The sequence below is a fragment of the Triticum dicoccoides genome, chromosome 2A (assembly GCF_002162155.2).
Source record: "Triticum dicoccoides isolate Atlit2015 ecotype Zavitan chromosome 2A, WEW_v2.0, whole genome shotgun sequence".
NCBI lineage: Eukaryota > Viridiplantae > Streptophyta > Magnoliopsida > Poales > Poaceae > Triticum > Triticum dicoccoides.
Genome location: NC_041382.1, coordinates 371721171 through 371742420, shown reverse-complemented (window position 1 = coordinate 371742420; position 21250 = coordinate 371721171). Strand labels below are relative to the sequence as shown.

The 21250-nt window shown below is 48.3% G+C and overlaps 1 protein-coding gene across 5 annotated transcripts in view; it reads right to left on the bottom strand.

Moving 5' to 3' along the window:
* Nucleotides 1–21244, bottom strand: part of LOC119354606 (calcium-dependent protein kinase 18) — a 47405-nt gene extending 26161 nt beyond the window's left edge. For 4 of the 5 annotated variants that reach the window (XR_005171119.1, XM_037621330.1, XM_037621331.1 and 1 more), the window contains exons 1-6: nt 20918–21244; nt 11212–11342; nt 8911–8952; nt 2460–2571; nt 2299–2377; nt 2009–2178 (exon numbers count right to left, since the gene is read on the bottom strand). Coding sequence is in view for 4 of the 5 variants with exons in the window: in XM_037621330.1 (XP_037477227.1) it covers nt 2009–2178; nt 2299–2377; nt 2460–2571; nt 8911–8952; nt 11212–11342; nt 20918–21175 (792 nt within the window). In the remaining variant the exon portion in view is untranslated. Of the gene's footprint in view, nt 1–2008; nt 2179–2298; nt 2378–2459; nt 2572–8910; nt 8953–11211; nt 11343–11640; nt 11801–20917 lie in introns of all 5 variants that reach the window. The other variant, XM_037621333.1, reaches the window with a different exon arrangement.
* Nucleotides 21245–21250: the final 6 nt, after the last annotated feature.

Below are 21250 nucleotides of genomic sequence, written 5' to 3'. Positions count from 1 at the left end.
GTTTCACCTCTAGCTTACCCCAACTTGTTTGGGACATCTTTCGGGTTGTGTGCATCCCATCCTCAATGTCTTGACTAGGTCTATGATATTATGTTTATGTTTATGTGGTGTTGTTGTTTGTGTGCATCCTCAATGTCTTGACTAGGTCGTGATATTATGTTGTTGCAGAGGCCGGGTGTAAATGGTATCATCTTGATATTACTAAATTATTACACTTTGCCACGAAAAAAATAAAAAATTTGCTTTCCATCTTTCTATCCACGTGTACACCTTATCGAGTCACGTGAGGGGGGTGTATATGTGGATTACCCAACCTTCTTGATCAGTTCGGTCTTTTGGTTCTACTGGTTGGTGCACAAAACGTAATAGTTTGCTCCAAATTTAAGGCCATTTACAGTTTCATGTCGTATACTCCCTCTATCTATATAGGGCCTAATGCGTTTTTCAAGACTAAGTTTGACCACATGTTAAAGGGATAGTATATGACATGCAAGTTACACAAAGCATACTGTCAAATTCGTACCAGTGTGGGCTCGTACGCGCGCTTCCCACGGCCGCCCACCTGAAGTACCAATGGCACCGCTAGCCCGACAAGTCACTTGTCCCAGCTATTCGAACTGCCGGCTGAAGCTTTTATTGTCACCGGTCATAGCATGCCTCGTTGTAGGTCCTAACAGTGTCACTGCTTGCAGTCGTCGTCTCCCCGTCACAACATCCACCACCACCCGTCCCAGAATCCAACATCTTCCGTTGCATCTCTAGTGGCAAGCTCATAGCATCCGCCACTGCCGGTCCCAGCATCCATCGTAGCCGGTCCTAGCTTCCACTGACGCCGGTCGCGGCATTCTCGACTCCGGAGCACTCCCTGCCGTAGCTTCCCGTGTCGCCGGTTGCAACTCCGGGAGCAGCTGGTCCCAGCTCACGGCGCCGCTGGTTGCAACATCCAACTCATGCGGTAGCCAGTGCCTCCGTCCACGGCGCCACCGCTTGCATAACATCGTACATCCAGCCCATCACGCCATCATAACACCAGAGACGCTAGTCGCCGCATCTGCAGTTGTAGCATCGGTTTCCGCCCTTGCAGCGAACGGTGTTGTCAACCCACCTTGCCATAGCTCTGCCCCTGATGGCCAGCAACCAGCCCCCACCCCCCCCCCACCCCCCCTCCCCCAAATCTGGACGCAAGAGGAGGGAGAACGAGGAAGTGCTCCTGTCCCCTTGGAGAAAGGAGAGAAGTGAGGAAAAAGCAGAGGAAACGGGTGGAGGAGACCGCCCCTGCGTGAAGAGATAAGGTAGCGGTGTGTGCGGTGCATGGGCCCCAGCAGCCGCGTGGCACCAACGTGTGGTGGTCGAGCATGAATCGCACAACAATCGGAGGGCAAGCATGCGACCAGCCAGGAGTTGTGGCCGGTCGGCTGATCCAAATTACTTCCCACGATAAAACGAGGTTTCCAAGAGTTAGTTGGACGGGAAAATGAAACAATTTATTATTATTATTTCCTGGGTGGGTCCCACATAAAGGAGGGATCAACACCGTGGCGTGCGGAGTCAGCAGTTAACGCGGTCAAAGCCGGGTAAACGGGGCAGGGGGGTTGAATCCTAACCGGGTTGTCACACCCGATGTGAACACATCATCGGTGGACTAGTGTAAGGGGATGAGAAGAGAGTGGGCCAGCCCAAGGTGTTGTAGGGCCGCGTGTGGCCAACGGCCGTGTGCGCGTGAGGGGTACTTAGGCTGTACCGTGACATGAGTTAAGCATGTATGGAAATTGGATCTGAACCTTCTCATCCCCTCTTCGTCTAGCTCTCACCTAGTACTTCTCTGTTTCCTCCCCGATTCCTTCCCTGTGCGATCAATCCCCTTCCATAGGGTTTCCGGTCGTCACACAGGTTGAATAGTTTAGGGTGTAGGATAACCGGTTTTGAAGTTGAGGGTTGATTCCTAAACCAACGTGTAAGTTCAGGGTTGAAAAGTAGACTTCTCTCATGATAGTTTAGGTAAAGTTACCTCTTTAAAGATTCCATCTTCAGTTTTGTCCCAGAAAGGTCGTCTTCCGCACAACAGAATATATGTAATAACACCAATGCTCCAAACATCGGATTCCGGCCCTGACTTGCGCTTAAGCACTTCTGGTGCTACATAGTAGGCACTTCCAACAATGTCACGAAACTGCTTCCCTGTGAGTAGACAGATCAATTTAAATGCCACCTCGGGAGCAATATATATGATTCATATGTACAGGAAAGTAAGTCAAGCATGAATACTATGAAACAAGTTGTTACAACATATGCAAGCACCTGGTGTTATAAAGTCTGAAAGGCCAAAATCTGTAGCCTTGAGGGGGGAGCCCTCCTTTGATGACTTGAAGAGGAAGTTCTGGCAACACAATATGATGCATTAATTCGAAAGATCACTTAATCTTGACAGCCCGGTTCCATCTCGCATTTTTGGAGTATACCTCAGGTTTCATATCTCGGTGAACCAAACCATGCAAATGGCACTCAGCTGCAACCTTGAGCATCTGTCGTACAACTACTGCAGCATCTTTTTCGCTATAACGGCTATCTTTTCTGCAAGGGCATAAAATATGTAAGATCAGTAGAGTTGCTATTTTCTGCATGCAGCAAAAAGGAGCCAGGTATATATTACATCCTTCGACAGATATCTTACAATTGATGCCTAGTCTACGTCATCTGGATACGCAAATGCCTAGTCTTACTCACTCGGTAGATCTCTTAAAATTCGTAGGGCTTCAGGCATTAATGACATAGATGCTTTCTGTAAGAAGAGATAATATCATGCATTGTATTCTGATAGGTTTCCTACCCAAGAGCTAGTCCGGTTTCCTTCTATGTATATTTCCTTGTAGTGTTTGAACTGTGGCATAGAGATAGGACTTGGCTAGGATTTCTGTATATATACTCGACACCTCCGATAAATACAATCACGTTGATCTCTCCTAAACTACTCCCTCCGTTTCAGTTTACAAGTCCTGCGCATATACCTAGGTTGCCAATTTTATCACCCTAATATAAACTATATAACACAAAAATTATATCGTTTGAAAATAGAACATCTGAAGTTTATATTGGTATATTTTTTGTAATATATGACTTGTATTAGGTTGTTCAAATTGACGACCTAGGGGTACGCGCACGCCCTGTAAACTGAGAGAGGGAGTACATGGTATCAGATACCTATCGATTCTAAACCTAGCTTCTTCTGCAGCTATCTCCTTCCTGTCGCCATGTCGCGCTCCTCCTCAAGAATCGACGGCGGCGGCAATCCTTTCGCCGACCTCGGCGACTCCGCTCCTCGTGCTTCCGGTCCCTCGGCTGTGGCGATCCAACTCCTCTCCATCCATTCCCATGTGCCCACTATCCTTGATTTCGAGGAGTCCAACTTCACCATCAGGCAGACTCACTTCAACATCACCTTCCGCAAGCTCGGGCTTGTTGATCACATCAACGGCACCGTCGACGCCCAGCTCATGCTCCATGACGTCGAGTGACGCTGATTGACCAGTGTATTGTCTCTTGGTTGTACACGTCGATCTCTCACGACATCCTCGACATCAACATCCAGCCGGCGGACACGGCCGAGCGGGCATGGAACGCCCTCAACAACCTCTTCCTTGACAATCGTCTTCAACGGGCGATTTATGCCAAGCACGAGTTCCACACCCTTGTTCAAGGTGATCTTACCATCACGGCTTACTCCAGCCGCCTCAAGTGCATCGCCGACACGCTTCGCGACGTCGGCGCTCCGGTCAGCGACCAAGACATGCTCCTCGCCTTCATCAACGGGCTCAACAGTCAGTTCGGCCACTCCATCGCCGCGCTGACCATCAATCCCGTCGGCCTCACCTTCGCCAAGGCTCGCTCGGCCTTGCTTCAGGAGGAACATTGCCTCGCCCGCTACACGCAGCTGCCGGCGACTCCCACCGCTCTCTTTGCTGGTGGTGCTCCTCCTCATGCTGCTCAGCTGCTACCCATCCCTGCGCCGGCCCCTACTCTCCGCCCTGCCACCCCTACAGGCAACGGCAGACATGGTCGCAAGAAGAATACCCAGACCGCGGGTGCACCTGCGCCTCACCCGAGTAGCACTTCAGCTTCTGCATGGCCCATGGGCGCCTATCCCGTGTCTGGGATGTTTCAAGCGTGGGCGCCCTCCTGGCGCGCTCCCAGCTCGGGCATCCTCGGACCACACCCACCGACATCGCTCCTCCTGGCATGATGCACCAGGCCATGGCGCCTTCTGGTATGATCTACCCTTGCTACTACCCTCCTCCAACGCCAATGCAGCCATGGGATCAGGCGCCACTTCATGCAGCCCTGCATAACCTCTCTCTTTAGGGAGGTAGCGCTGGCCAAGATTGGTTCCTCGACACCGGGGCTTCTTCTCATCTCGCAAACACACCCAGTATCCTCTCCAATCCAACTCTTTTTTCTTCTCCTACTCGTGTCATCGTCGGTAACGGTGCTGGCCTGCCCATCACACACATCGGCGATGCGTCCCTTAGCACCACCTCTTTTCCTATTCATCTTTGTGATATTTCTATTACTCCCGATCTCATTAAAAAACTTATTTTTGTTCGTGCTTTAACTCGTCAAAATCCTATCACTGTTGAATTTGACAGTCTTGGTTCTTCTATCAAGGATCTTCACACTCGGGCGGTGATTTTGTGATGTGACAGTGACAGCGAGCTCTGCCCACTTGTCCCTGGTTCGCCGGCGTCTCCACAAGCTCATCTCACCACCGCCTCCACCGACATATGGCACCACCGGCTTGGCCATCCAGGGCGCGACTCCATGTCTAGAACACTAGCGTCTTTTGAATTCTCGTGTAATAAATCTCCCTCTACAACATGTAATGCTTGTAGGTTAGGCAAACATGTCCTTCTTCCGTTTGAAACTTCGATGTCTAGGGCTACTTGTGCTTTTGAACTTCTTCATTGCGATGTTTGGACCTCTCCTGTTCCGAGTATATCCGGGTATAAATTTTATCTAGTCATTCTTGATGATTTTTCCCACCATGTTTCCACTTTTCCATTGCGTCATAAATCCGAAGTTTTTTCGCACTTCACAAACTTTCATGCCTATGTTGCTACACAATTTCAACGCCCCATCATTAGCTTTCAAACAGATAATGGACGCGAGTTTGATAATCATGCCACCTGGGATTTCTTTGCCAAACATGGCATTCGCTTTGTCTCTCCTGTCCATACACGTCTCAACAAAACGGGCGTGCTGAATGAATTCTTCGCACTCTCAACGACTCGGTTCGCACTTTTCTCTTTCATGCCCATCTACCTCCACGTTTTTGGGCAAAAACCTTGAGCACTACTACTTATCTCTTAAACCTCCGTCCTTGCAAACCTCGCAATCACCAAACCCCGCACGAACTTCTCTTTGGTTCCCCTCCAGATTATACGCATCTTCGTGTTTTTGGCTGTCTCTGTTAACCCAACCTCACAACCACAGCTCAGCATAAGCTTGCTCCCCGCTCAGCCGCTTGTACCTTTCTCGGTTACCCTCCTGAGCAACATGGCTATTGGTGCTATGATCCTTCCACTCGTCGCATACTAACGTCGCGTCATGTTTATTTCGACAAGAAAATTGTTCCTTTCAGGGACACGAGCACCTCGCCACCAAGGAACACTTCTTTCTCGAGCCGTCACCGGTGATCCTTCCGGCAGCCAATGATCGTCGCCGACATGGACCAGCTCCCCCGGCCACCCCGCCCGCCCCTGCATCCTCCTTAGGCGCGGGGAACGTCGCTGCTACACCGCCATCATCCCCAACTGCCGCTACTGGTTCGGCTGCTGCTGCAGCGAATTCCCTTGCCATGACAGAAAATCCGTCTGTCGTGGCAGCAGATTCTACCCCAGGCTCTTCACTTCAAACGGCTGCAATGGCACAATACCATGTTGCCATGGCCCCGTCCTCTACACCGAGGACCAACGCCTCCAGCTCGCCGGCGTCCTTCGACAGGACACCGTCGTCGCCGTCTTCAAGTTCTTCTGCACCCGGCGTCTCTTCCATCTCGCCGGACCACGTGTCCTTCCCATGACACTTGGCGGGCCTCCTCCATCGATGGTGCCGCTACCTCGAACGCCTCATGCTCAGGACGAGTGGCAGCCGTCGCATTCTATGGTGACCCGTGCTCAAGCTGGCAAGTTACTGCCGAATCAGAAGTACGCCCGGGACTATGTTGCTTTTGCTAGCACTAAAACTTCGCCATCACCATTGCCCTGTTTGGTCCGTCAGGCTCTTCGGATCACTGGCTTGCCGCTATGACAGAGGAATTCGACGCTCTTACAGCCAACCGGACTTGGGCTCTTGTTCCCCGTCCTCCCGGTGCTCATGTGGTCACCTGTAAATGGGTGTTTCGTCACAAGTTCCATGAAGATGGTGCCATGGACAGATACAAAGCTCGCTGGGTTGTCCATGGATTTACTCAACGCCCCAGAGTTGATTTTGGTGAGACTTTTAGCCTTGTTGTCAAGCCTGCAACCGTCCGCACCGTTCTGCACCTTGCTTCCTCACGGCGATGGCCAGTCCACCAGCTTGATGTCAGCAACGCTTTCCTCAATGGCGTCCTTGTTGAGCGTGTTTACTCTCAGCAACCGACTGGTTTCATCGACGGTGCTCACCCGGATCATGTTTGTCCGCTCGCAAAGTCTTTTATGGTCTTCGGCAGGCGCCTCGGGCTTGGTACACTCGGATTGGTACTTTTCTTCGACGCATTGGGTTCACCATCACCACTTTGGATAGCTCTCTTTGTTCTCCGTCGAGCATCCGAAACTGCATATTTGCTGCTATATGTCGATGATATTGTCCTGACTATGTCCTCACCAGCATTCCTTCGGTCCATCATCATACAACTTCAGGCTGAATTCAAGATGAAGGATCTTGGTCCTCTGAATTTTTTCCTTGGAGTTCATGTGCGTCGGACAGCCTCTGGTTTCTTCTTGTCACAAGAGAGATATGCCGAAGAACTCTTGGACCGTGCAGCTATGTCTAATTGCACACCCGCTGCCACGCCAGTTGACACGAAGCCCAAGGTCTCCTGCTTCTGCCGGCAAGGATTATCATGATGCAACGTTTTACCGTAGCATCGCAGGTGCTTTGCAATACCTCACATTGACGCGTCCGGATATTTCCTATGCTGTTGGCCAGATATGTCTTCACATGCATGCACCGAAGGACGTTCACTGGGCTCTCATCAAAAGACTTTTGCGCTACATCCGTGGCATGACGTCTCATGGTTTGGTCATGCGTGGTTCTTCCTCTACCGAGCTTGCGGCATACTCAGACGCTGACTGGGTTGGCTACCCCGACACCCGCAGGTCGACCTCTGGTTTTTGTATCTATCTTGGCGATAGTCTTGTGTCGTGGTCCTCCAAGCGACAACCAACGGTCTCCCGGTCAAGTGCTGAAGTTGAGTATCGTTCTCTTGCGAACACGGTCGCTGAATGTTGCTGGCTACGGCAACTTCTCGGAGAACTACACTGCCCCATCAACAAAGCTACCGTTGTCTTCTGTGACAATGTCTCCGCAATTTATTTGTCCGTCAATCCAGTGCATCATCGTTGTACAAAGCATATTGAGCTCGACATTCACTTTGTGCGTGAGAAGGTTGCTCTTGGACAGTTTCGAGTAGTTCATGTTCCTGTTCCTACCACTGATCAACTCGCGGACATCATGACCAAAGGACTACCAACAGCAAGTTTTCAACGCTTTCGTTCCAGTCTCGGCATCATCAACGACGACGCTTCGACTGGGTGGGGGTGTAAGAAGAAATAATATCATGCATTGTATTCTGATAGGTTTCCTACCCAAGAGCTAGTCCGGCCACGGTTTCCTTCCATGTATATTTCCTTGTGGTGTTTAAACCATGGCATAGAGATAGAACTTGGCTAGGACTTCTGTATACATAGTCGACACCTCCGATGAATATAATCATGTTGATCTCTCCTAAACTACACCTTCTAGTGACATATTAATACAATATCGATCATAAACACGTAGCCGATGAATTTAGAAATGAGCAGCCCTCTATGCATGTTCAACCACAACCCATACTGTGATCGAATTGGAACTACCAGAGGAATGGTAGTTTTAACCCAGGCACATGCAATCAGGTAAGGTCAATGAACATTCTGTTCCACATACCAGAATCATGCACGGACTTCAGCATTCTATGGTCTGTAAAAAGAACTATCAGGCAGTAACGTTATGTTGGGCATGATAATAGTTTGGCACATCAGTCTACATCTATGTTTACATCTTATCGCGTACAATGTGCTGTTCTGCTGAGTAGATACTTTTCTCATACCTTGAGAAAGATATCTGCGCAATTTTTGTGATATATTTGACATTTTACTCGATGATTTTGAAGGAAACGTGGAAATCAATTCAAACGTGTGCATGCAGAATTGGTTTCAACTTGAAGGAGTAATAATGTAACATATATCCATACAAAATTACAGCCTACGGTCAAGCACACTATGTGTGATAGCTCAGCTTCTCAATCTTTATTTTATCTAGGATGAGGAATCACAACGTAAGAAATAAATATCAACAGTAGCTCCAATATTCCAAAATACTAGCCTTCAAAAGGGAAATCTTCAGCATATAAATCATTGCTGCATATTTTGCTCGTAATAAGAAAATCAAAATATTAAAACTATAAATAAATAAATAAGAAATATTCGCCATAGAGTGACAAAACGTTGGTCGAAAATTGCACCTAACTGAACCATGAAATTTCAACATTTAAGCCCAGTAGCGCATCTAAGAAACCATAGTATAACTCATAGGTTACCAGCATGGAAACAAGTTATAAAAAAATGTGATAAAGGTAAGAGTTGTGGGAAAAAAGTCAAGGATTCTCGTAGTTCTTACTTGGCTAATATGTGGTCAAGCAACTCACCACCCTCACATAATCTGTCAAAGCCAAGTCAGAAAGTCCGAGACTGCATTAGTTTGTACCGTTCCTTAAACATAAACGGAAACAAAGACTGCGGAAAATCAAGAACTGCTTGCAGACTGATTTTGTCCATACTTTTTATATCTGTAAATCCAGTATTATTTCTAGAATTTCTCAAAGGTATGCCAATGTTATGCCAGTTTGCATGTAAAGGCATCAACTCATGTCATCAAACATTTAAACAGTAAAATTATCTATCACACTTGAAACCTACTTGTAAGGCACAAACTAAAATCCTAAGCATCACTAAGCTCAACTCCTTCCGAAAACAGTTTACAGCGAGCTTTGTATCGGGCACGGGAGCAGAGGGGAAACCACCATTGCTGTAGGCGGCGTTGAGCATGGCCGCGTGTTCCCAGGACGAGGGATGGTGCTGGTGGAGCGGAGCGGTGGGCGCCGGCGGGGCGGGAAGGAGGGGATAAGCCTGCGCATGAGAGCCCGGGAGCGGGCCGAGGACGCCGGCGGCATTCGGCGGGATCTAGCCGGAGCGCGGGTAGGGGATCGCCATCCCGTAGGGCGCGAAGTAGCCGGTGAAGGGCGACGGCAGGGGAGGAGCGGCGTGGCCGCGTCCAGTGTGGTCGCCTCGTCCACGACCGCGGCCACGGCCACCACGGTCACCACCGTCGCGGTCACCGCGTCCACGGCCAGGGTGCGGGAGCGGCTGGGGAGGGGCGGCCGGAGCACTAGTGGAGGAGCGATCCGGCGGGGCACGGCCGCCTGTGCTGGAGCCGGCACCAGAGGCGCTGCCACCCGTCAGCGCGAATGCGGAGGCGCTCTCTTCAGCCGCGCGATGCTCCTGGGATTCCTCGGCCAGGACGACCCGAGAGAGGACGGTGTCGAAGGGCAGGTCCTGGTCACCAAGGACGACCCGGATCGTTTCGAGCCGCTTGTCGAGGCCGTGGAGGAATTGGGTGGTGAGATCCACCTCGGTGACGGCGCGCTCGATGTCGGCGAGGGCATCGGTGAGTAGCTTCATCTGGCGAGCGTACTCGGAGACGGACAGGTCGCCCTGCTTGAGGTTGCGGTACTTGCGATTGAGGATCATGAAGCGAGCGGCGCGATTGGCGAGGAAGTAGTTGCGGATCTTGGTCCAGAGGGCGAAGGTGGTCGTGGCGCCGACGACGTGGTCACACATGGTGTCCGAAAGGGTGGCGTAGATCCAGAGAGCGACATGAGCATCGAGCTCGAGGTAGGTGGCGGAAGCATTTGGTGGCGGCGGATGGTCGATGAGGTAGGAGACGCCGTAGCGGACGAGGACCATGAGGAAGGTCTTCCATTTGTGATAGTTGTGATCGGCGGGGTTGAGGAGAAACTTGATGTGATTGGTGATATGGTCCTGGAATATGGGAAGGCGGGGAGCGGGCGCCAGAGGAGCAGGGGGAACGCCGGCGTTGAACAGAGGGGCAAACTGGGTGCCAGCTGCGGGGGTGGTGTCGTTGAGGAGAGAGGGGGAGGTGCCGAAAACGAACGGCGGGGAGGAAGCAGTGGAGGAGGCCGCGGCAGGCGCCGTCGAAGAGGACGAGAGATCGCCGGGGGAGGTGGCAGAGCTCGTGGCGGCGGCGGTGGAGGAATGAGTCGCGGCCATGGGGCGCCTGGTAACTGATACCAAGTTGGAGAGATTGTTTCTGTATTCACTGAATCAATGAGGTTACAACGTGTATACATATACCCCGCAGGGAGAGAGCGAGCGCTCCTAGAAAAGTGGCACGCAGGCCACGAGCGTTGCTAGATCCTAATATCTAGGAGAGGACTCAGTTTACAGACTTAACGTTACATACACAAGTGACCGTTTAACACCGCACCCCCTCTTAAAAGTTCGCACGAATCTTAAAGTTACTCAAAAAGGCTATTGCCATGTTACCCTGCAGATCAAACATATTGAATAGATTGATTTGAATACAGAAGACTATATTACCCTTTTTATTGAAGGGGTAACTTCTAATGTCCACCTTTAATCTGCATCAAAATCTGTAAACTTTTCTAGGGGGGGTGTACCAAAGCAAAGTTCGTGTATAAATATCAAATAGACAACAAAAACAACAACAACAACAACAACAACAACAACAACAACAACAACAACAACAAAGCCTTTGGTCCCAAACAAGTTGGGGTAGGCTAGAGGTGAAACCCATAAGATCTCGCAACCAAATAGACCTGACTAAGAAATCAAATTTCCACTGATTTTATTAAGATTTGACAGGTTTACCAAAACTTACTCCATAACAATATATATGTAGTTATCATCCTCGAATGCATTGTAAAAATGTACAACATTTTCATGCCCATGTAAGGCCTTGAGTATTTTAACTTCTCGCTTTACATCTTCAACAGCAACAGGAAGGACCATCTGCAAGGACAACAGCTCATACATTAGAAGTCAGTGTGGAGTACTTAATTATGCGCAATATATATCAACTACGTGTTTCTGAAAGATTTTTCAACATAAATTGGAACTGGGCTGGTATTATGAGCTATTTGTGTTGGATAAGTAAAGGGTTATCTCTGGTAACTTCTTCCATTTGTGACAGTGTTAAGATGTGACCTCAATACATGTAAGCAAAGGCAATGCATATCTATAGACGACAGTAAATGGGTCCATGTCATAGGCCCCTGTAGCACCGATAGACATTTCCTTATCACTTTACCTTTCTTTCGAAACTGCTGCGTAGACGATACTGCAGAGACGACATGCAGCCGACACTCGTATCCTACGGTGGACCAGCGCTGCTGCTGTACATTGGATGGTGTGATCTTCTGCATCGTCCTCAAATCGTGTGGGCGTCGTCGTGTGTATAGCAGGATTGCCTTTTTTTTTGCGAGAATCCTTATCAATTCATTTTGATGTTGCAAAATATCTAGTACTCCCTCCGTTCACAAATATAAGATGTTTTGGATATTTCAATATGGACTACATAGTACATACAGACTGAAATAGTGAACAAACACACTAAGGCCTCATTTGGTTACGTGGGATCCCCCCGGTATCCCCGATAAAATCCAGGGCTCGTCACCCACGCGACGAATCAGCCCGAGGAAAACCAACGGGTCATTTGGTTGCTCATCGCCTGGGGATTTTCTGGCCCGATCCACCTTGTTTCCCACGGAGATCAATCCACGACTCGAGAGATCGGGCAGGAAACCCACGTCTCCGCTCTCTCTCCCACGATCGACTTACACCTAGCGATCTAGCGCGTGGTGCCCCGTCCTCTGGTCACCAAATGAGGTGACACTGATTAGGGAAATCTCCCAGGTGATGGAAGGGGATCTCATCTATCCGGAGAAAATCCCCCGACTGGGGTATGCTGCCCTGGTTTTGTTGGCCTTGCTACCAAACTAGGCCTAAGAGCCTGTTTGGAATCCCTCCGCTCCGCGACTCCGATCCTGAGCGGCATGTAGTTATAATTTGGGGAGCTGCTAACCCAGCGTTCAGCGCGCTCAGCTCCGTCCTGGAGGAGTGGAGTGTTGCCGAACAGGGCCTAAAGCGTGTCTATATACACCCGATTCACAAAAAAAATAGAACATCTTATATTCTACTAGTATTTGTGAACAGATGGAGTACCTAACTGTGAAGGAGGTGCACCTGAAAATAAGTTAAGCCCAACACTCCAAAAGGAGTTCTTTGGACTTTTGGCTTAATTTGGCAGATAAGCTGCTACAAGGGCATCTCTAGCCGATCCCCTAAATTTTAGAGGAGTAAACGGCCGAATAAACCATAGTGGAGTATTTTTACTCCTCTAAGTTTTGGTCGTTTCTAGCCAATCCCCTAAATTTAGCGGAGTAAAATTTTGTTTTTGCCAAATTATTCCAATTCTAGTTACATTGCAACTACAAGCACACATATAAAAACCAAACATAATAATTAATGTTCACACAATTCACAAATATTACAAATTCATAGTTTACAAACCAAATTATTCAAATTCATACACATCGCATGGTTCAAATGAAGTAAATAGCATGATAAAAGCACAACTACAAAGTGCTATGGATATGCCACTGATGCTCAAAGATCATCTTGGAGCTGGGTATGAACTTCTCGGTTCTCGATCTTGCGATGCACTTCGAGGAATCTCTAGATCCTATTTGCATCATGCTCTGGCTCAACAGGATTCCCATTGGTGATGTACCAAAAGTTCTCAGGCATGTCTCTCTCATCTTCAATGATTATGTTATGCAAGATGATGCAACAAGTCATGATTTGCCATAGAAACTTGGAGTTCCAATACTCTGCAGGTCCAGGAACGATTGCAAAGCGCTTCTGAAGCCACCGAAAGCTCTCTCCACATTCTTCCTAGTCGACTCTTGGCGTGTGGCAAAGTGAGATCTTTAGTTACCTTGACGTGGAATTGTTTTTGCAAATGTGGCACATGGAGGATAGATGTCATCTGCAAGGTAGTAACCCATCATGTACTCACGACCATTGACCATATAGTTGCAAGAAGGAGCATCTCCTGCAACAAGCCTAGCAAACAATGGTGATCTTGACAGCACATTCAAGTCATCGTGAGAGCCAGGCAATCCAAAAAATGAATGCCAGATCCATAGATCCTCCGATGCAACAGCCTCAAGAACGATCGTTGCAGTGGCCTTTGTACCAACATTTCCACCCTGCAGGACAATTCTTCCAGGTCCAGTGCATGCAGTCAACTGATCCTAACATCCCAGATCATCCTCTTTCTTCACTCGCTGCCATAAGCCTCTCAGTGTCTTCCTCGTTGGGTGCCCTCAAGTACTCTGGCCCAAAGGCATCAATCACTGCTTTTGTGAACCTTCCAACGGCCTCCAAGATTGTATCTTCTCCAATGCGGGCATAGTCGTCAATTACATCGGCCGAACACCCATATACCAGAAATCGAACAGTCGCAATACACTTCATCAAAGGGCTCGCACTTATCTCTCCGCATGCATTCCTTCTAAGCTTAAACCAATCATCATACTTCTCGACAGCTTTTGCAATGGTGAGAAAGAGACTTGTGTGCATCTGAAAGCGGCGGCGAAAATACTTCTCTAGATAGGTCAGATTAGGGTCAAAATAATCTCTCATAATCTTGGCTTGGCCCTCCGCTCTACCACGGTCGAGTTGTATGCGGCCAAACTGTGATCCTCTCCTTGGTCGTCGAATATCATCATTGAAAATCATGCCAACAACAATTTCGATGCCATCGTCGTCTTCTTCCTCTTCGGATGACTTCGAAATTGAAACGCCTTGATTCAATTCGATTAGGCAAAACAAAACGAGACAAAAAAAAACAAAAAAAACTCACCTAGGCAAACCGTCAAACACTTGCAAGGCGGTGGAGGTGTACCGGCCGACCGACAACGTCAAGGCCAAACTAGAGGGCGGCGAGGCGTGGGGATGGCCAGCAAAGGTGCCTAACCACAGTGAGATGCCGGGTAGCCAACGAGGAAGAAGATCCGAGGAGGTTTCCATCAAAACGGTCGATGTGGCGGTAGCCACGTTTCAACTCGACTCCGGCGATGGCGACCGGCTCATACTCGAGCAGAAGGGCAGTGAGGGTCAAGAGAGACGGCGACGAAGCGGCGGAGACGGTGGATAGTCGCCGGCAGGTGCACCATCGACAACGCAGTGATGGTTGGGGGGCGAAAAGTGGGCGCAACATTTACTCAGCCGGATGGAGGCCGGGTGTTTTTAGGCGTCTATGGCGCTGAGAAGTAAAAAAATTACGCCTCTATCCAGTTTACGACTTCGGCTAGGTGCCGGTTAGAGAAATAAACTGAAAATTTTACTCCTCTAACTGAATTTAAGGGATGGGCTAGAGATGCCCCTAAGCTGCAAAAGAACTAGCCCTTGCTCATATTCCAAAGCCGAGACGTATTTATTTCCACGGGAAACCACATATATAATAAATTGGCAGCATCGCAGATTCCCGCATTTCGTGTTTCCCCACAAAGCCACGTGCAAAACTCCAATCCCACATAAGCTTGGCAAGCCAACCCAGCTGGCCGAATCGACAGGGATGCAGGCGGGCCCACTGGTCAGAGACGATGCAACGACCAGTTGTGTCTGGGCCTTCGTCCGTGGGCTGAGAGGACCGGCCTATCGTACTCAGCTATATTAGTCGTTGCGTATGTAGGTGTGGGTATCATTGATCATTTGTATCCACTGAGATCTTATCCTCTGATCTTCTTCTCCAAGCCTCCTTCCCTGCCGTAACACTCCTCTGTAATCTCTGAAACTCTGAGATATATGAACCATACCCTAGCCATGGCAGGGAATGCTATCAATATCATAGCATTTGGTATCTAGAGCCTCGTAAGATTCGCAAAAAAAATATTCTCCGGTGATCTGATCCGCCGTTGACCCCTAATTCCTGACAAAAGGTGCGATTCCTCCGGGAATTCGCGCAAAACACTTCAGTGTACCTGAGTTGGGTTGGGACAACCGGCGGTGAACCACGGCGAAATCTGACAGATCGACGCTCTCAGCACGCATGGCAGCAGCAAAGATGACGCTGGCAGAGATGCAGCAGCTGATTCAGGTGACCATAGCGCAGAGCAAGGCCGTTTCGGAGGCCGGGGCGCACAACGCTAAGGGAATCGAGGAGCTGCGCACAACGCCAAGGGAATCGAGGAGCTGCGCACCGCCGTCGACAGCTACGCGTCGTCCTCGACAAAGGCGTTCGATGCGCTACCACAGACCACCACTGCGTTGCTCGACCGTACAGAGGCAACGATCGGCTTCTCATCGCCAACAGCGGGCTGGATGCAGCGGTGGACGAGATGAAGCGCTCCCTCAATGGGGTCCTCAAACGCGTCTCGTCTCTGGAACAAGCGACTCGCACAACTACTCTGCCGCAACCACAGCAGCGCGCAGGGGGGTAACGGGTGGAGGTGCCGCGCAACGAGGGAAATCCGGCTGGCGCAGAGATGCGGGCATAGCGCAACAACCGATCTGCCCAAGGCCATGGTGAGCATTCCAGCCATCATTTTCAAACATATGAGGAATTCTCTGATGAAATCTATGAGCACGGAGTGTCGCCCAATTTAGCAGCATAGTATTCCCATTCTAGATTTAGTCCTCGCGTTCCTCGGTCTGATTTTCCAAAGTTTGATGGTGATAATCCCAAGTGGTGGAAACAACAATGTGAAAAATATTTCAGGATGTACTTTGTCCAGGCAAATCTATGGGTTGATTTTGCTACCATGCATTTTCAAGGCAATGCTGTTCTCTGGTTGCAGACCTATGAGGCTATGCACACAGTCGACTCCTGGCCTCGGCTGTGTGTTGTAGTTTTTGCCATAGGAATAAGTATTCCAGGTTAATGGATGTATTCTTTGCATTGCGTCAGGAAGGTTCAGTTGATGACTATGCTCATTGTTTTGAGGAGCATATGCACAAGATACTCATGTACAATCCTTCATATGATGAGACATTCTTTGTGAATCGGTTTATGGAAGGACTGAAGCAGGAGATAAGGGTAGCTGTTAAATTGCAACACCCAGTAACTGTGGATGTGGCATTTGCTTGTGCACAAACACAGGAAGCATTGCTAGCAGAGGATACCAATCGTTCAACAGTCAAACAAGATTCGAAGCAGAGGAACAAACAGTACATTCACCAAGGATTACTTGGGCCGGCTCTTGGATATCAGAAAACCAGAGAAAGGGAAATTCTATGAGAAAGGTGATAATCTTAGGGCTCAGAGACGTGCCAGAGGGGAATGTTTTAAATGTGGAGAGAAATTTGGACCAGGTCATAAGTGTCCCACCTCCATTCAGATACATGTTATTGAGGAGTTATTATCAGCACTACAACTCCCAGACAATTCTGATGAGGCACCTGCCAGGGAAGACAGTGATGCTCCATCTGACACAGAAGAAACAGTAATGAAGTTATCTATACAAGCAGTGAGTGGAACTTCTTGCAAAGAGAGTATCAAGTTACAAGGCATGATAGGGAAACTCATCTGCTCATTCTGATTGACTCTTGTAGCTCCAATAACTTCATCAGTGAGAAATTAGTGGAGAAACTGCAGTGCCTTGTCGAGCAACTAACCCTAGCTTTGGTCAGAGTAGTAGGTGGGGGCTTGTTAACCTGCACTAGACAAGTGTTGGGACTCCAATGGTGGTGTCAGGGCACTAGTTTTACTACATCTCTGAAAGCATTACCACTAGATAATTATGACATCATTTTGGGTATGAATTGGTTGGAGACCATGAGTCCCATGTGGGTTGATTCACGCAAGAAGATTATGAATTTCAGTTACAGAAATACAGAAGCAACACTGACAGGAATTCTTGAGACAGCAACTAATTGCAAATAATTGTCAGCACAAGAATTAAAAGGATTACCGCATACTGATGTTGTTGATCACATTATTCAGCTGTATCACATATCGGATACTCTACCAGAGACTCAACTTGTGCCTGAAGAAGTACAGAAGTTGCTTGCTGAACACAAGAATTCGTTCTCAGAACCTACCTCTCTACCTCCACACAGAAGTTTTGATCACAAAATTTCTCTGTTGCCCGGTGCTGTACCTGTCAATGTCCTACAGATATAATCCAATCCAAAAAAATGAGACTGAGAAACAAATTACTACTATGTTGCAGCAAGGTATTATCCAACTAAGCTCAAGTGCATTTGCTTCTCCTGTTCTGTTGGTCAGAAAGAAAGATGGTACTTGGCGTTTTTGTGTTGATTATCGTCACTTGAATGCAATCACTGTGAAACACAAGTATCCCATGCCTGTGGTGGATGAGCTCTTGGATGAGCTAGTTGGAGCTACTTGGTTTACCAAGTTAGATTTGAGAGCAGGATACCACCAAATTCGAGTGGTGGAAGGGGAGGAGCATAAAACTGCTTTTAAACTGCATAATGGGTTATATGAATTTAAGGTTATTCCTTTTGGGGTGACAGAAGGACCTGCTACTTTTCAAACTGGAATGAACACTGTTTTGACACATTCAAAGAACATCTGAAACATCTTAAGGAAGTTTTTGACTTATTAGCTGCCAACCAGTTATATGTTAAGATGAGTAAGTGTTCTTTTGCTCAGCAGAAGTTTAAGAGTATTTGGGACATGTGATTAGCAAGGATGGAGTGAGCACTGACCCTACTAAAGTACAAGTTGTCAAAGACTGGCCTATTCCCACCAATGTCAAACAAGTAAGAGGATTTCTGGGGCTCACAGGATATTACAGAAAATTCATCAAGAACTATGGCATCATCAGTAGAAGTTTGACTGATCTACTCAAGAAAAACATTGTGTTTGTCTGGACCCCTACTAATCAAGAAGCTTTCCAGCAATTACAGACTGCAGTGATCACTGCTCCAGTGTTGGCATTACCAGATTTCAATAAACCCTTCACAGTGGAGACAGATGCTAGTAATGTGAGCATTGGAGCAGTTCTGATGCAACAAGGGCATCCTATTGCTTATCTCAGCAAAGCCTTGGGTCCTAAAGCAACTTTCCACTTATGACGAGTGTTTGGCTATTTTACTAGCGAAACTGCTGTGCGAACGACACAGCATGCACGACAGCGGGACGATGCCCAATCCAGCCGTCGGTGGCACTTGACTGCTATACTTAGACGGACTGATATACGCTGTCGTCCACAGATAGTCTGAACATCATCGTGTGCATAGCAGCACTCTTTTACTAGTAGTGGACAAGTGGAAATCTTATCTACAACATGATCATTTTACCATCAACACTGATCACAAAAGTCTGATATGTTACAGTATATGTGGATTGCACTAGCCCTTTCCATCAGTTCGAACTTTTGGTTGCGTTGGCTAGTGCATGAAGCTTAACATGGTATCAGAGCAGGTTTTGAGTTCAAGTCCTGGCTTTTGCAATTTATTTAAAAAATTGTTGATGCCCCCCTTTGTGTCCACGTATAGGCCTCTTGAGTCATACGTGAGCTTTGCGCGCCGTCGCTCTCTTCCGGTTGCACATGTTGACTTGTCTTCCCTGTCACACGTGAGAGGGGGTGTTACAGTATATGTGGATTGCACTCGCCCTTTCCATCAGTTCGAACTTTTGGTTGCGTTGGCTAGTGCATGAAGCTTAACATGATACACTTTCAAGACCAGAAAATTTCTAACCATATTCAACAGAAAGCTCTGTTAAAACTTATGGGCCTCAAATACAGTGTGATGTACAAGAAAGGGTTGGAAAATGGTGCTGCAAATGCTCTGTCTAGAGTGGAAACACAGCCTACAATATTTTCCTTATCTTATTGCACACCCCAGTGGTTGGAAGTAGTAGCTGGTGGTTACTTAACAGACCCCCAAGCAAAGGAATTGCTCACTGAATTAAGTGTTACTGGCAGTAATAACAAGGGTTTCTCCTTACAGCAAGGGATTATCAGGCACAAAGGGAGATTTTGGTTGGGAGCAAACAAAGAAGCTCAGCAAGCAATTCTGCTCTCATTACACTCGAGTGGCATTGGTGGGCATTCTGGAGTTCAAGCCACATATCAACGAGTGAAAGCTTTATTTTCCTGGCCTGCTCTCAAGCAATTTGTGGAACAATTTGTCAAATCATGTTCTATTTGTCAACAAGCTAAGTCAGAACACATAAAGAAACCAGGTTTGCTAAGCCCTCTTCCAATACCTAAAGAAGCTTGGAATATGGTTAGTATGGATTTCATCAGTGGTCTTCCCAAGAGCAAAAACTATGATACAATCTTGGTTGTTATTGACAAGTTCAGCAAATATGGCCATTTCATACCCATGTGCCATCCCTTTACTGCTCTCTCTGTTGCACAAGCATACTTGGACAATGTCTATAAGCTGCACGGCCTGCCTAAAGTTCTCATCACTGATAGAGATCCCTTGTTTACTAGCAATGTGTGGCAGGAGCTTTGCAAACTCACAGACACCAAGATGAACATGAGTACAGCAAACCACCCTGAGACTGATGGTCAAACAGAAAACTTAAATCAATGTGTGGAAATATTTTTGAGGTGTATGGTCCATTCTGCACCCAAGAAGTGGGTCCAGTGGATTTCACAAGCTGAATACTGGTACAATACAAACTTTCATTCTTCTCTTGGACACACACACACACACTTCAAAGTTCTCTATGGTTATGAGCCGAGACATCTGGGTGTGGAAAATCTGCAGTCAGATACACCCACAGATCTTACAGTTTGGATGTCCGAGCGGAATGCAATGACTGCACTTATCCGTGATCAACTCCAACGTGCTCAACAACGCATAAAAGCTCAGGAAGACAGGCATCGTTCTGAGAGAGTGTTTCAACCAGGCGATTGGGCATATCTGAAACTTCAGCCATATATGCAACAATCAGTTGCTCGTCGCACTAACCACAGATTGGGTTTCAAATACTTTGGTCCATTTCAGGTATTGGAGCGAATTGGTGACGTTGCTTATCGCCTTCAATTACCAGCAACTAGCAAGATGCACCCTGTGGTTCATGTCTCCTTGCTCAAGCCCGCTACACCACCAAGTGATGGTGCCAATACAACTGAAGAGCTTCAGTATGCGCATCAATTGGCCGTATCATCCAAGCCCGCGCAAGTTCTGGCGTCTCTATGGGTGCGTGTCAGAGGACGCACACGCAAGTAGTACAAGATCGCTTGGTCAGGTTTACCGCTGTCTATGGCAACCTGGGAGTGGTCCAGTGCACTATCAGAGCTTCCTACAGCTTGAGGTCAAGCTGTTGCTTAAGGAGCGGGGGGTGCAACGACCAGTTGTGCCTGGGCCTTCCTCCGTGGGCTGAGAGGTATTAGCCGTTGCGTATGTAGGTGTGGGTATCGTTGATCATTTGTATCCACTGAGATCTTATCCTCTGATCTTCTTCTTCTCCAAGCCTCCTTCCCTGCTGTAACACTCCTCTGTAATCTCTGAAACTCTGAGATCTATGAACCATACCCTAGCCATGGCAGCGAATGCTATCAATACTGTAGCAGACGATCACGCACACGTACCTTGTTCTTGTCGATGCGCTTGACGGCGACGCGCTCATCGGACTGGCGGTCGACGGCAGCGAAGGTGTAGCCGAATTGGCCGTGTCCCAGCAGCTTCCCGAGTGCGTACCGCGCCTCGAAGTCCTTGTCGTAGCCGAAGTCCGTCCGCTTCCCGCACGCAATGATCCCCCTGCACCCGCCGCTGCCCTTCCTCCCCTTCTCTTTATTTCCCGCGGGGCCAGCGGGGCTGGCAGCGCTGGAAGAGGTGCAGAGGCCCATCTTCGTCGCCGGCGAAGCCTGCTATTACCATCAATGACGGGAGCAGGATGGATGCAATTTGGTCAAAGCTGAACG